Genomic DNA, 16,243 nt, shown 5'->3' on the forward strand with positions numbered 1-16,243 from the left:
ACTGACGTCAGACTCACCGGTCTATAATTACCTGGATTATCCCTGCTACCCTTCTTAAACAAGGGGACAACATTAGCAATTCTCCAGTCCTCCGGGACCTCACCCGTGTTTAAGGATGTTGCAAAGATATCTGTTAAGGCCCCAATTAATTCCTCTCTCGCTTCCCACAGTAACCTGGGATAGATCCCATCCGGACCTGGGGACTTGTCCACCTTAATGCCTTTTAGAATACCCAACACTTCCTCCCTCCTTATGCCGACTTGACCTAGAGTAATCAAACATCTGTCCCTAACCTCAACATCCGTCATGTCCCTCTCCTCGGTGAATACCGATGCAAAGTACTCATTTAGAATCTCACCCATTTTCTCTGACTCCACGCATATCTTTCCTCCTTTGTCCTTGAGTGGGCCAATCCTTTCTCTAGTTACCCTCTTGCTCCTTATATATGAATAAAAGGCTTTGGGATTTTCCTTAACCCTGTTTGCTAAAGATATTTCATGACCCCTTTTAGCCCTCTTAATTCCTCGTTTCAGATTGTGCCTACAATCCCGATATTCTTTCAAAGCTTCGTCTTTCTTCAGCCGCCTAGACCTTATGTATGCTTCCTTTTTCCTCTTAGCTAGTCTCACAATTTCACCTGTCATCCATGGTTCCCTAATCTTGCCATTTCTACCCCTCATTTTCACAGGAACATGTCTCTCCTGCACGCTAATCAACCTCTCTTTAAAAGCCTCCCACATATCAAATGTGCATTTACCTTCACTTTACTATCCCAGTGAGAGTCAGCACCTTCAGGAACTGACCCCCAGTGAGAGTCAGCACCTTCAGGAACTGACCCCCAGTGAGAGTCAGCACCTTCAGGAACTGACCCCCAGTGAGAGTCAGCACCTTCAGGAACTGACCCCCAGTGAGAGTCAGCACCTTCAGGAACTGACCCCCAGTGAGAGTCAGCACCTTCAGGAACTGACCCCCAGTGAGAGTCAGCACCTTCAGGAACTGACCCCCAGTGAGAGTCAGCACCTTCAGGAACTGACCCCCAGTGAGAGTCAGCACCTTCAGGAACTGACCCCCAGTGAGAGTCAGCACCTTCAGGAACTGACCCCCAGTGAGAGTCAGCACCTTCAGGAACTGACCCCCAGTGAGAGTCAGCACCTTCAGGAACTGACCCCCAGTGAGAGTCAGCACCTTCAGGAACTGACCCCCAGTGAGAGTCAGCACCTTCAGGAACTGACCCCCAGTGAGAGTCAGCACCTTCAGGAACTGACCCCCAGTGAGAGTCAGCACCTTCAGGAACTGACCCCCAGTGAGAGTCAGCACCTTCAGGAACTGACCCCCAGTGAGAGTCAGCACCTTCAGGAACTGACCCCCAGTGAGAGTCAGCACCTTCAGGAACTGACCCCCAGTGAGAGTCAGCACCTTCAGGAACTGACCCCCAGTGAGAGTCAGCACCTTCAGGAACTGACCCCCAGTGAGAGTCAGCACCTTCAGGAACTGACCCCCAGTGAGAGTCAGCACCTTCAGGAACTGTACGTCCATGAGAGTCAGCACCTTCAGGAACTGTACGTCCATGAGAGTCAGCACCTTCAGGAACTGTTTCCCAGTGAGAGTCAGCATCTTCAGGAACTGTACGTCAGTGAGAGTCAGCACCTTCAGAGGAAGACACAAAGGCACCCCATTCAATGAAATGGACAATCCCAATTATCACAGAATTACACAAAGCAACAACAATTGCAGACAGGAAATACCCAGACATTAGTCGCCAAAGGTTTAACACCAAAGAGGACAATTTCTCGTGCCCCAGTCCAGAGATCACTGTCTTTACATTGGAGTGTCAGGCAATTGGCTGTGGAGCTTGCAAGGATCCAACATGGTTAGCGGCATTTTCCTGATGAAGGCTCACCAGATTTGGGCGTTAGGATGTGGGCCCGCTTGGAGCTCAGCGTCTTTAAATCCACGACCTGAACACGACTGTGATCCGAGGCAACAAACAGCTTGGAGGAATCGGCAGAGAACAGCAATCGATGAGCTGGCTGCAGAGTCTTCACAAACCGCGAGGCCTACAGGAGGGGAAAGGAGTAAAAAGTGTGCACAATCGAAAAATCACTCAAACACTGCCCAAGCCAACCCACCCGAGACCTCACCGACACCCAGCCCAACCAATCCGGGACCCCACTGACACCCAGCCCAGAGATAAGAAATAGGAAAGATAGAGGGCACGTGTGGGAGTAGTTTTTGGCCCTGTGACGGAAATCACATATGCCAAATGGAACTACTAATTTCATTATATGGAACACTGCTTGAAACCTTTTCCTGAACACTACAAATAACTTTTTGGGAAAAAAAAGCAGAACTGAACAGCTAAGAACAGCCCCACACATTTGCATTTTGAGAAGGCAAAGGCTGGCTGAGAGACAGAAGTAAACTACCTAGTCTAGCTGGAACAACTGGGGTGTTCACTGATTCAATTAACGAGATGGTTTTGTCAATAATCATGATCAAAAGACATCGACAGCCTTTGACTTTGAAAGAACCAACCCCGCACCCCGCACCCCCCCCCCCCCGCCCAAATATGTCTGAAAGACTCTGGAGTGCAAACAGCCCTCCAGGAACTGGTGTTTCAAACAAAGAGATGGTTACATGTCCTACCTGCTGGTGTAAGACTGAGGGTTTTGAATTGTGCCTCAGAATAAACAAGAGACTGCAACTGAACTTTCAGAGAGAGGAGCTCTCTCTTTGTTTCTCTCTCCAGTGAATTAGAACATTACAGCGCAGTACAGGCCCTTCGGCCCTCGATGTTGCGCCGACCTGTGAAACCATCTGACCTACACTATTCCATTTTCATCCATATGTCTATCCAATGACCACTTAAATGCCCTTAAAGTTGGCGAGTCTACTACTGCTGCGGGCAGGGCGTTCCACGCCCCTACTACTCTCTGAGTAAAGAAACTACCTCTCACATCTGTCCTATATCTATCACCCCTCAACTTAAAGCTATGTCCCCTCGTGTTTGCCATCACCATCCGAGGAAAAAGTCTCTCACTATCCACCCTATCTAACCCTCTGATTATCTTATATGTCTCTATTAAGTCACCTCTCCTCCTCCTTCTCTCCAACGAAAACAACCTCAAGTCCCTCAGCCTTTCCTCGTAAGACCTTCCCTCCATACCAGGCAACATCCTAGTAAATCTCCTCTGCACCCTTTCCAAAGCTTCCACATCCTTCCTATAATGAGGTGACCAGAACTGCATGCAATACTCCAGGTGCGGTCTCACCAGAGTTTTGTACAGCTGCAGCATGACCTCGTGGCTCCGAAACTCGATCCCCCTACTAATAAAAGCTAACACACCATATGCCTTCTTAACAGCCCTATTAACCTGGGTAGCAACCTTGAAGTACCAGGGAAACCGCAGTGGCAGCTTCTAAGCCTCAGGAGTACAGAAATTTACAGGCAACCAAGAAGACAGTTGAAACTTCCCTTTGGCCTTCTGGAACCAGAAGCAAGCCTGAAATTGTGCACATGGTCCCAGTGAGGACTCCAAGACTTTAACTTCAATTGAGGACATTACAACCCAGTATCTGAATTCCATTTATTACAAACTTTACTTCAACCTCCCAACTCTCTCTTCCCGGCTGTATCTATTTGTGTATGTGTGCGTGCCTCCCATATGCATGTGAGCATGGATGTGTCACTTATTTTTGTAATTTTAATTGATTTAGAGTGATAAGGTTAATAAACTTACATCTTTCTTGTTTAAACTCTAGAAAACCTGTCTGATTGGTTCATTTGTAATTATATTCGAGGAACAGTGAGCTCACCGAGGTAGTAAGCTAAAATCACTGTTTTAAAAGGATAAACTCAGTTACGGCCAAACCAGAGCAGGGGCGAGAAGGGAGCCTGAGACCCCTTACTCACCCAGTCGTAACAGCCTCCTAACAGTTGCTACACTGTAGGGCACAGTATACAGAAATAAATTTAAGAAAGGTACCGCAATTGTCATGGGTGAATTTAATCTACATGTAGATTGGGCGAATCAGATTGGCACAGGTAGCCTGGAAAATGAATTTATTAAGTGTATTTGGGACAATTTCTTAGAGCAAGACGTTCTAAAGCCAACTAGGGAGCAGGCTAGTCTAGACTTGGTAATGTGCAATGAGATGGAATTAATCGATAACCTCAGGGTGAAGAAGCCTCTAGGCGACAGCAATCATAACATGTTAAAATTTCACTTTCAGTTTGAAAAAAAGTGTGGATCCAAGACTAGTGTTTTAAACCTAAATAAAGGTAATTACAAGGGAATGAAGGCAGAGCTAGCTAAAGTGAACTGGTAAACTAGGTTAAAAGGTAGGACAGTGGAGATGCAGTGGCAGACGTTTAAGGAGATATTTAATAACTCTTAGCAAAGATTTACCTCAGTGAGAAAGAAAGATTCTTTGAGAAGGATGCATCATCTGTGGCTAACTAAGGAAATTAAGGATGGTATCAAATTAAAAGAAACTGTACAAATCTGTAAAGATTAGGGGTAAGTCCGAAGATTGGGCAGATTTTAAGAACCAGCAAAGAATGATGAAAAAAATAAATTAAGAGGGAGAAAGTAGATAGAGAGAAAACTAACTAGTAATATAAAAACAGATAGGAGGAATTTCTAGAAAGAATAGGAAAGAGTAACTAAAGCTAGTGTTGGTCCTCTAAAGAATGACTCTGGGGAATTGATAATGGAAAACAAGGAAATGGCGGAGCCATTGAACAGATATTTTGTGTCGGTTGTCACTGTAGAAGACTTAGAAATTCTGCCAAAGATACTTCAAAATCAAGAGGTGAAAGGGAGGAAGGAACTTAAAATAATCACCACCACTAGGGAAAAGGTGCTGGGAAAATAAAATGATTTAACCCAAAGGCTGATAAGTCCCCAGGACCAGATGGCCTGCATCTTCATAGAAGTGGCTGCAGAGATAGTAGCGGCTTTGGTTATAATCTTCCAAAATTCCTTGGATTCTGGAAGGGTCCCAGCAGATTGGAAAATTCAAGAAAAGAGGGAGACAGAAAGTAGGAAACTAAAGGCCAGTTAATCTAACATCTGTCATAGGGAAATTACTAGAATCTGTTATTAAGGGGATTATTGTAGGATACATAGAAAATCATAATGGTATCACAGAGTCAACATAGTTTTGTTAAAGCAAAACCACGTTTAACTAATTTATTAGCACTCTTCAAGAAAGTAACAAGAAAGGCGGATAAAGGGGCACCTGTAGATGTGGTGTACTTATTAGTATGTGGTGTACTGATGAGCTAACATGAAGCAGAGAGTAGGGATAAATAGGTCTGTCTCAGGTTGGTAAGCTGCAACTAGTGGAGTGCCACAGGGATCAGTGCTGGGGCCTCAACTATTTACAATCTACATCAATGACTTGGATGAATGTATGGTAGCTAAATTTGCCGATGATGCCAAGATAGGAAGGAAAGTAAGTTGTCAATATGAGGTAAAGAGTCTACAAAAGGATATAGATACGTTAAGTGAGTGGGCAAAAATTTGGCAGATGGAGAATAATGTGAACTTGTCCACTTTGGCAGGAAAGATAGAAAAGTGGTATATTATTTAAAGAGAGAGCACAACTCAGTGGTTCAGGGGGATCTAGGTGTCCTGGTACACAAATCACAAAAAGTTAGCATGTGTGTGATTAGGAAGGCAAATGAAATGTTGACATTTATTACGAGGGGAATCAAGTATAAAAATAGAGAAGGTTTACTGCAGGACCTTGGTGAGACCACATCTGGAGGGCTGTGTACAGTTTCGGTCTCCTTATTTGAAAAAGGATATAATTGCGTTAGCAGTTCAGAGAAGGTTCACTCAACTAATTCCGGGGATGAGAGGCTTACCTTATGAAGAAAAGTTGAACAGGTTGGGCCTATACCCGTTGGAGTTTAGAAGAACGAGAGGTAATCTTATTGAGACATACAAGATCCTGAGGGGAGTTGATAGAGTGGATACCAGGAGGATGTTTCCTCTTATGGGAAAGTCTAGAACTAGGGGACCCAGTTTAAGAATAAGAGGTTTCCCTTTTAAGATGGAGATGAGGAGATTTTTTTTCTCAAAGGGTCATTAGTCTGTGGAACTCTCTTCCCCAGAAAGCAGTGGAGGCGGAGTTATTCAATTTATTCAAGGTCGAGTTAGATAGATTTTTGATAGACAAAGGGAGTCAAGGGCGACAAACAAAGGGAGTCAAGGGCGAAAGACAGGAAAGTAGAGTTGAGACCACAATCAGATCAGCCAAGATCTTATCGAATGGTGGAGCAGGCCTGAAGGGCCGAATGGCCTATTCCTAAGTCCTCTGTTCCATTCAGGACCCCACTGACACCCAGCCCAACCCACCCCCATCAAACCACCCTCTCACACATACCCGTCACACTCCCGTCTCACACAGGTGTCACACTCCCTCCTCACACAAACCTGTCATACCCCTCCGTCACTCAAACCAAATCACAAGTCAGCACACCTCAGCATCTGCTATCAACCCCCCTGCAATTCCCTATCTTACACGCCTTCACAGCTGACGTACCGCATTAACAGTGACAGAGTCATTCTCATACTGTATTCGATAGAGACGGACTCTGTAGATGTTTGAGAATGCAATCCAGGTTCCACATGGAGAGAGTGCAGAGCATCGTATGTGATCACAACCCTGCAAGAAAAATGACAGAACGGAACTAAATTCAGCAGCAATACAGACTCTGAATGCGCAGGGTGGGTATGGGTGGGGCAACTCCCAGTGAGCCCAGCAGATTGGGGGACGACTCTCAGAGACCCAAAACATGGTTGGGGAAAATGTAGAGTGGGGGAGGGAAAGAGACTCCCAATGGTCCAGCACACAGGGCTGGGGTGGGAGATTCCCAGCACACAGAGGTGGGGCGACTCCCAAAGAAGAAGCTGAGCTGGGCTATCTTTAGCTCAAGAGCAGAAATTAGTCACCATAATGGAAGCAAGCTATGTTTATCATGGGGTCACACAAAAACCATACAGACCCGGGGCTCACGAGATCAGATAGTCAGAGTTCAAAACATCCACTGCTAATGTCTGAGCCAAAAGCTTCCAGTTCCTCCCACACACCTTGTTCCTTAACTGCAGCAGTTTCTCTGGTTTCTTGCTGATGGGCAGGACATCCCCAGGAATCCCTGAATCAGAGTGGGAGAGAAAGGTCACACAATGTAAGTGAAATAAAATGAAAACTGATCTGGATAAACTGGAAAAGAACATTAGCACAATGTCCACAAACAAATGGGAAATATTCTAAATGGATTTGGTTTGGGACAAACTCAAAATCACAGTCGGAAATAGGAGCAGCAATAGTGTGTGTTCCTTGAGTGAGCAGAGAAATTAATACAAAATGGGTCAAGAGGCAAATGTATATTTAATGGGACCATGTACACACCCTAGGGTGTATGTAGGTGTAAAGCTTGAATATTGAGGTTTAGTTTAGTTTAGAGATACAGCACTGAAACAGGCCCTTCGGCCCACCGAGTCTGTGCCGACCATCAACCACCCATTTATACTAATCCTACACTGATCCCATATTCCTACCACATCCCCACCTGTCCCTATATTTCCCCTACCACCTACCTATACTAGTGGCAATTTTTATAATGGCCAATTTACCTACCAACCTGCAAGTCTTTTGGCTTGTGGGAGGAAACCGGAGCACCCGGAGAAAACCCACGCAGACACAGGGAGAACTTGCAAACTCCACACAGGCAGTACCCAGAATTGAACCCGGGTCTCTGGAGCTGTGAGGCTGCAGTGCTAACCACTGCACCACTGTGCAGGTGTATATTGTATTGGGTCTGAACTCAAACCCATTAGTGTGAATAGAAACTGGGACTGCATTGTGATGCTGTCCGTTGCCTCTGTTAGTAACTGTGACGACCATTTGCAATCGAGTAGTGGCACCACAGCTGGCACTGTTGTTCAGCAGGGAGGGACAAAGCGCAGAAGAGCAGTAGTTATAGGGGACTCTATAGTCAGGGGCACAGATAGGCGCTTCTGTGGACGTGAAAGAGACTCCAGGATGGTATGTTGCCTCCCTGGTGCCAGGGTCAAGGATGTCTCTGAACGGACAGGGGGCATTCTGAAGGGGGAGGGTGAACAGCCAGAGGTTGTGGTACACATCGGTACCAATGACATAGGCAGGAAGAGTGACAAGGTCCTGTAGGGGGAGTTAGGTAGTAAAATAAAAAAAAGGACCTCTAGGGTTGTAATCTCTGGATTACTCCCTGTGCCACGTGTCAGTGAGGCTATAAATAGGAAGATAGTGCAGCTAAACACATTGCTGAGCAGCTGGTGTAAAAGGGAGGGTTTCAGATATCTGGACCATTGGGCTCTCTTCAGGGACAGATGGGACCTGTACAAGAAGGACGGGTTGCATCTAAACTGGAGGGGCACTAATATCCCGGCTGCAAGGTTTGCTAGCGTCACTCGGGAGGGTTTAAACTAGTGTGGCAGGGGGGTGGGAACCAGAGCAGTAGGACAACTAGTGAAATAAATGAGGAGGACATAGTAAATAAGGCCAGTAGGACTAAGAGGAAGAGTAGGCAGGGAGATGTAGCTGAGCACAGCGGGACTGGTGGTCTGAAGTGCATTTGTTTCAATGCGAGAAGTATAACAGGGAAGGCAGATGAACTTCGAGCTTGGATTAGTACTTGGAAGTATGATGTTGTTGCTATTACAGAGACTTGGTTGAGGGAAGGGCAGGATTGGCAGTTAAATGTTCCAGGCTTTAGAAGCTTCAGGCGGGATAGAGGGGGATGTAAAAGGGGTGGGGGAGTTGCATTACTAGTTAAGGAGAATATCACAGCTGTACTGCGGGAGGACACCTCAGAGGGGTCATGCAGCGAGGCAATATGGGTGGAGCTCAGGAATAGGAAGGGTGCAGTCACGATGTTGGGGGTTTACTACAGGCCTCCCAACAGCCAGCAGGAGGTAGAGGAGCAGATATGTAGACAGATTTTGTAAAGATGTAAAGGTAACAGGGTTGTGGTGGTGGGTGATTTTAACTTCCCCTATATTGACTGGGACTCACTTAGTGCTAGGGGCTTGGATGGGGCAGAATTTGTGAGGAGCATCCAGGAGGGCTTCTTGAAACAGTATGTAGATAGTCCAACTAGGGATGGGGCCATTCTGGACCTGGTATTGGGGAATGAACCCGGCCAGGTGGTCGAAGTTTCAGTGGGGGAGCATTTCGGGAGCAGTGACCGTAATTCCATATGTTTTAAGGTACTTGTGGATAAGGATAAGAGTAGTCCTCGGGTGAAGGTGCTAAATTGGGGGAAGGCTAATTATAACAATATTAGGCAGGAACTGAAGAATTTAGATTGGGGGCAGCTGTTTGAGGGTAAATCAACATCTGACATGTGGGAGTCATTCAAACGTCAGCTGATTAGAATCCAGGACCAGCATGTTCCTGTGAGGAAGAAAGACAAGTTTGGCAAGTTTCGGGAAGCTTGGATAACACGGGATATTGTGAGCCTAGTCAAAAAGAAAAAGGGAGCATTTGTAAGGGCTGGAAGGCTAGGAACAGACGAAGCACTTGAGGAATATAAAGACAGTAGGAAGGAACTTAAGCAAGGAGTTAGGAAGGCTAAAAGGGGTCATGAAAAGTCATTGGCAAACAGGATTAAGGAAAATCCCAAGGCTTTTTAGTTCTTTAGTTTAGTTTAGTTTAGAGATACAGCACTGAAACAGGCCCTTCGGCCCACCGAGTCTGTGCCGACCATCAACCACCCATTTTTTTTTTTTTTAATACTAATCCTACACTAATTCCACATTACTACCACATCCCCACCTGTCCCTATATTTCCCTACCACCTACCTATACTAGGGGCAATTTATAAAGGCCAATTAACCTATCAACCAGCAGTCTTTGGCATGTGGGAGGAAACCGGAGGACCCGGAGGAAACCCACGCAGACACAGGGAGAACTTGCAAACTCCACACAGGCAGTCCCCAGAATTGAACCCGGGTCGCTGGAGCTGTGAGGCTGCGGTGCTAACCACTGCGCCGCTTGGGAGGAAACCAGAGCACCCGGAGAAAACCCACGCAAACACAGGGAGAACTTGCAAACTCCACACAGGCAGTACCCAGAATTGAACCAGGGTTGCTGGAGCTGTGAGGCTGCGGTGCTAACCACTGCGCCACTGTGCCGCCCGTATATAAAGAGCAAGAGGGTAACCAGGGAAAGGGTTGGCCCACTCAAGGACAGAGATGGGAATCTATGTGTGGAGCCAGAGGAAATGGGCGGGGTACTAAATTAGTACTTTGCATCAGTATTCACCAAGGAGAAGGACTTGGTGGATGATGAGCCTAGGGAAGGGAGTGCAGATAGTCTCAGTCATCTCATTACCAAAAAGGAGGAGGTGTTGGGTGTCTTGCAAAGCATTAAGGTAGATAAGTCCCCAGGGCCTGATGGGATCTACCCCAGAATACTGAGGGAGGCAAGGGAGGAAATTGCTGGGGCCTTGACAGAAATCTTTGCATCCGCACTGGCTACAGGTGAGGTCCCAGAGGACTGGAGAATAGCCAATGTTGTTCCTTTGTTTAAGAAGGGTGGCAAGGATAATCCAGGAAATTATAGGTCGGTGAGCCTTACATCAGTGGTAGGGAAACTATTAGAGAGGATTATTCGGGACAGGATTTACTCCCATTTGGAAACAAACGAACTTATTAGCGAGAGACAGCATGGTTTTGTGAAGGGGAGGTCGTGTCTCACTAATTTGATTGAGTTTTTTGAGGAAGTGATGAAGATGATTGATGAAGGGAGGGCAGTGGATGTTATCTATATGGACTTCAGTAAAGCCTTTGACAAGGTCCCGCATGGCAGACTGGTACAAAAGGTGAAGTCACACGGGATCAGAGGTGAGCTGGCAAGATGGATACAGAACTGGCTCGGTCATAGAAGACAGAGGGTACCAGTGGATGGGTGTTTTTCTGAATGGAGGGTGTTCCGCAGGATCAGTGCTGGGACCTTTGCTGTTTGTAGTATATATAAATGATTTGGAGGAAAATGTAGCTGGTCTGAATAGTAAGTTTGCGGACGACACAAAGGTTGGTGGAGTTGCGGATAATGATGAGGATTGTCAGAGGATACAGCAGGATATAGATCGGTTGGAGACTTGGACGGAGAAATGGCAGATGGAGTTTAATCCGGACAAATGTGAGGTAATGCATTTTGGAAGGTCTAATGCAGGTGGGAGGTATACAGTAAATGGCAGAACCCTTAGGAGTATTGACAGGCAGAGAGATCTGGGCGTACAGGTCCACAGGTCACTGAAAGTGGCAACGCAGGTGGATAAGGTAGTCAAGAAGGCATATGGCATGCTTGCCTTCATATGTCGGGGCATAGAGTATAAAAATTGGCAAGTCATGTTGCAGCTGTACAGAACCTTAGTTATGCCACACTTAGAATATTGCGTGCAATTCTGGTCGCCACACTACCAGAAGGACGTGGAGGCTTTGGAGAGGATACAGAGGAGGTTTACCAGGATGTTGCCTGGTCTGGAGGGCATTAGCTATGAGGAGAGGTTGGATAAACTCGGATTGTGTTCACTGGAACGACGGAGGTGGAGGGGCGACATGATAAAGGTTTACAAACTTATGAGCGACATGGACAGAGTGGATAGTCAGAAGCTTTTTCCCAGGGTGGAAGAGTCAGTTACTAGGGGGACATAGGTTTAAGGTGCGAGGGGCAAAGTTTAGAGGGGATGTGCGAGGCAAGTTTTTTTTACACAGAGGTGGTGAGTGCCTGGATCTTGCTGCCAGGGGAGGTGGTGGAAGCAGATACGATAGCGACGTTTAAGAGACATCTTGACAAATACATGAATAGGAAGGGAATAGAGGGATATGGGCCCCGGAAGTGCAGAAGGTGTTAGTTTAGGCAGGCATCAAGATCGGCACAGGCTTGGATGGCCGAATGGCCTGTTCCTGTGCTGTACTGTTCTTTGTGTTAAATCCCGGTTGATAATTACTTTTAACGTTTCTCAAGTTGCTCATTTTAGCAGATCTTGGAGTGCTAGTTTAGGCTTAATTCACTAACAAGGCACATGAAGTTTTAAGAGGATAATCCAGTCCTTATAATTCAATCAGTTTATGGACATCAAATCTCACAAAGAAACACAAAAATAAGAACAAAGGCCGTTTAATCCACTTTGACTGAAGCCATTACTCTATTCCCATTACTTTGCTCTTTCCTCGTATCTTTTTATATACTTTACAAAAACTTAGCAAATTCCATTTTCAATTATGTTACTGTTGCTACCACAATTGTAGCTTGTGGTAAAGCATTTTATGTCCAAAAAACCTCTTCCATCACACCCCTCCTTTTCTCCTTCTATCCTCAGTCTATTCTTGTGTTACCAACTTATCAGCCAATGGAAATAATCTTTCACTATTTAGTGATTAAAATGAAACAGAAAAAGGTTATGATAAATGTCAGTTTATAATTCAGTAGAGAACACAGCTAAATACAGAAAATACAGTGGAGAACTGAAATGGGAAATATGAGAGTAGATTAGCAGCTAACAGAGCACAAAAGCAAGGAAGCTCTGCCAAACCTTTAAAACACTGGTTAGGCCTCAGCTGGAGTATTGTTTTAAATTCTGGGCACTACACTTTAGGAAGGATATCAAGGCCTTGGAGAGGGTGCAGCGGAGCTTTACTAGAATGGTTCCAGGGATGAGAGACTTCAGTTAATGTGGAGTGTCATGGTCCTGTAGTTTTTTTTTTCTGAGAATATACAGTTTGCATTTAAGGCTTGCAAGGGATCAGTATTGCTTTAAGAACCAGCAAGCCTCAGGAGTTATAGGAAGGTGCATTTTCGTTGCCTTAGAAACAGCCATTTGGAGACTGCGATTCAAAGGGTGCATTCTCAATACCATGGAAACAGCCACTGGGAGTGCGTCTCATGCCATACATTTGTTTCAATTCTGTTTGAACTGGCTTTAAGTTGAAGACAGTTTGTTCTAACCGAGGACACAGAAAGACCGCAGTGGTGTTTAAAAGAGCTCTCAGCTATTTAAACTGAAGGAATGGGAATTTAGTCTGTTAATTATTATCTCTCAAAATTCTAAAACATCAAGCCAAAACAGAGATCTCTGGTAATTTAAATTGAAGAAAATGAGGTTAGATTGTGACAATCTTTTATCCCTCAAAAACTCTAGTCAGATTGATTCTGTTGAAAGTGTTTGCAAGTTGTTAATTGTTGAAATTCGCTGGCGAAGGAAAGCAATATTCTGTGAGGACTTGAAGCAACATTGGACTGTAAATTTTCAAGGACTCTAATTTTTTTCTATTTTAAATGTTTATATCTTCATAGTGTTTAAGAATTTAGTTCTTCTAATTAAAGAATTAATTTGTTGATTTAAAGACACCTGGTTTGGTTAGCCTCATTCGGGGGTTAATCGATGGTACAATTTGGCTGGGTCTTTCTTTAATTTGGAAAGTTTTAAATGATATGTTAGTTCAATCCCATCGCTCCACAGATTGCCTATCAGTGTGTCTCTCCCACCACAATCAGAATCGTATATTTTGATTGGGAGCTTTGACTGGAGTGGTTGGTCATAACAGGAGAGACTGGAGAAGCTGGGGTTGTTCTCCATAGAGCAGAAAAACTAAGAGGCAATCACAAAGTGTTTTGATAGTGTAGTTAAACCAGAGAACACAGATTTAAGGTAATTGGTAAAATGAGGAAAAAATATGATATACAGGGAGTTATTGTAATCTAGAATGTAATGTCTGAGTGATGAAAGCAGATTCAGTAGTAATATTAAAAGATGGATAAACACTTGAAAGGGAAAGATTTGCACGGCTGTGGGAGAAGAGCAGGGGAGCGAGTCTAATTGGATAGCTCTTTCAAAGAGCCAGCACAGGCATGATAGGCTGAATGGTCTCCTGCTGTGCTGTACATTCTACAATTCTCTAGAAAGTCTCTAGATTTATCGTGCTCATACCTCCACCCCCCCCCTCCAAAGGAACATCATCACCAGGCTGCATCATTCCAGGTCTCACTCGGACCATAGCCACACAGAGACAATGGGCTATAGCGTTCCCGGTCCCATTGGGACCACAGGCACACAGTGCATACTATGCCAGTGTCTAATGGCAGTAGTATAGTGCTCGCATCTTCAGTTTTACCTCACTTCACTCAGGTATTGCATTTCAAAATTTTCAGCGTATTGTTCTTAGTTAACTGTGCTGACAGCAAGTTAAGTCTTCATTTTCTTGGGAGGCCCTTTATTCACAGCATGCTGCAGTAAACATGATCCCTTACCTAAGGCTCCCGGGCTGCCCAATCGCCAAAGCTCCAGCTGCTCTGGGAACTGAAAGAGGAGCAGATTTGCCTTCCGGCTGCAACACACCAGGTTTCGCTGTGGAGAAGTCAAAGGATTGATTTAAAGATTTATTCGCCTCTCCCCTCCTCCTCCTGCCACACGCACAGCTTGCGTCATTCCAGGAAGAAGGGTGGGCTGATCAACCTGTTTACAGACTAAAAAATATCCTTTAACATGAATCAACCATTCTTTATATTTTAACCCTTCCTCAAGGGTCTGTCAACCCTTCTAGACAGATACATGAATGGGCAGGAAGCAAAGAGATACAGACCCTTAGAAAATAGGCGACATGTTTAGATAGAGGATCCGGATCGGCGCAGGCTTGGAGGGCCGAAGGGCCTGTTCCTGTGCTGTAATTTTCTTTGTTCTTTGTTCAATTAATTTCACAAGTCACCACCTACAGGATGAAAGGCAGCGCTCAGGCCTTTTCTGCTTCTCATTCCCCAATTCCTTTTGCCCTGAAAGCTCGACTCCTGCTGGAGGTGCTGGCTGACCTCCTGCACCCTACTGTTTAAGCACAGTCATTACGGCACAGAAGGAGGCTATTCAGCACATGCCAGCTCTCCATAGAGCCATCCACTCAGTCCCATTCCCCTGCTCGATCCTCATAGCCCAGTAAGTTTATTTCCTTCAAGTGCCCATCCAATTTCCTTTTGAAATCATCGCTCATCTCCACTTCCACCACCCTCATGCGCAGAGTTTTCCAGGTCATTATCCTTCGCTGCATGAAAGTTCTTCCTCACATCCCACCTGTATCTCTTGCCCAAAACCTTCAACTTGTGTCCCCTAGTCCTTGTACCATCAGCTAATGGGAACAACTTGTTTTTGTTTACCTTATCCAAACTTGTCATAATCTTGTACAACTTTATCAAATCTCCAGGCAACCTCCTTTCCTCCAAGGAGGACCACTCCAGCTTTTCCAACCTAAACCTTGTAGCTAAAATCTCTCATGCCTGAAACCATTCTGGTAACTCTCCTCTGCACCCTCTCAAAGATCCTCACATCCTTCCTGAAGTGTGGTGAGCAGAACTGGATGCAATAGTCTAGTTGTGGCCTAACCAGAGCTTTATAAAGGTACAGCATAACTTTGCTGCTTTTCTACTCTATACCTCTATTTAAGCAGCCCAAAATCCCATATGCTTAGCTAACTACTCTCTTAATGTGTCCTGCCACCTTCAAAGATCTATGCACATGAACCCCAGGTCCCTCTGTTCCTGCACACTCTTTAGAACTGTGTCATTAAGTATATATTGCCTCTCCCTATCCCTTCTGCCAAACTGCATCACCTCTCACTTCTCTGTATTAAATTCCATCTGCCACTTTTCTGTCCATTCTGCTAGACTATGTCCTGCTGCAGTCGATTGGTGTCATCCTCACTGTTTGCCACTCCTCCAAGTTTAGCATCAGACAAATTATAAAACTTTACCCCGTACTCCAATATCCAAATCATTTATTTATTTATATATATATATAAAAATAGCAATGGTGCTAGCACTGACATCCGCCACTCTGAAAAACATTCACCACAATTCACTGTTTTCTGTCTTTCAGCCAATTTTTCATCCAAGCTGACAGTGACCCTCCTATTCCATGTGCCTCAATTTTGTTAACCAGCCTTTTATGTGGTACTTTGACAAACACTTTCTTAAAATCCATTAGACAACATCCATTGCTTTCCCTTCATCAACCTTCTCTGTTACTTCATCAAAAAATTCTATTAGATTAGTCAAACACGATCTGCCTTTTACAAATCCATGCTGGCTCTCCTTAATTAACTCAAACCTCTCCAACTACCTGTTGATTTTTTTCCCCGATTATTGCTTCTAAAGCCTACCCACCAACTGATGTTAAACTGACTGGCCTGTAATTACT

The 16,243-nt window shown here is 45.0% G+C and overlaps 1 protein-coding gene across 3 annotated transcripts in view; it reads right to left on the bottom strand.

Annotated features, from left to right (window-relative positions):
• Window positions 1–16,243, bottom strand: part of utp4 (UTP4 small subunit processome component) — a 99,665-nt gene that overhangs the window by 69,103 nt on the left and 14,319 nt on the right. For all 3 annotated transcript variants that reach the window (XM_068048949.1, XM_068048948.1, XM_068048947.1), the window contains exons 8-11: window positions 14,311–14,407; window positions 7,104–7,168; window positions 6,556–6,678; window positions 1,901–2,057 (exon numbers count right to left, since the gene is read on the bottom strand). In XM_068048949.1, the coding sequence (XP_067905050.1) occupies window positions 1,901–2,057; window positions 6,556–6,678; window positions 7,104–7,168; window positions 14,311–14,407 (442 nt within the window). The remainder of the gene's footprint in view (window positions 1–1,900; window positions 2,058–6,555; window positions 6,679–7,103; window positions 7,169–14,310; window positions 14,408–16,243) is intronic.

This window comes from Heterodontus francisci, chromosome 17 (genome assembly GCF_036365525.1).
Source record: "Heterodontus francisci isolate sHetFra1 chromosome 17, sHetFra1.hap1, whole genome shotgun sequence".
Classification (NCBI taxonomy): Eukaryota; Metazoa; Chordata; class Chondrichthyes; order Heterodontiformes; family Heterodontidae; genus Heterodontus; species Heterodontus francisci.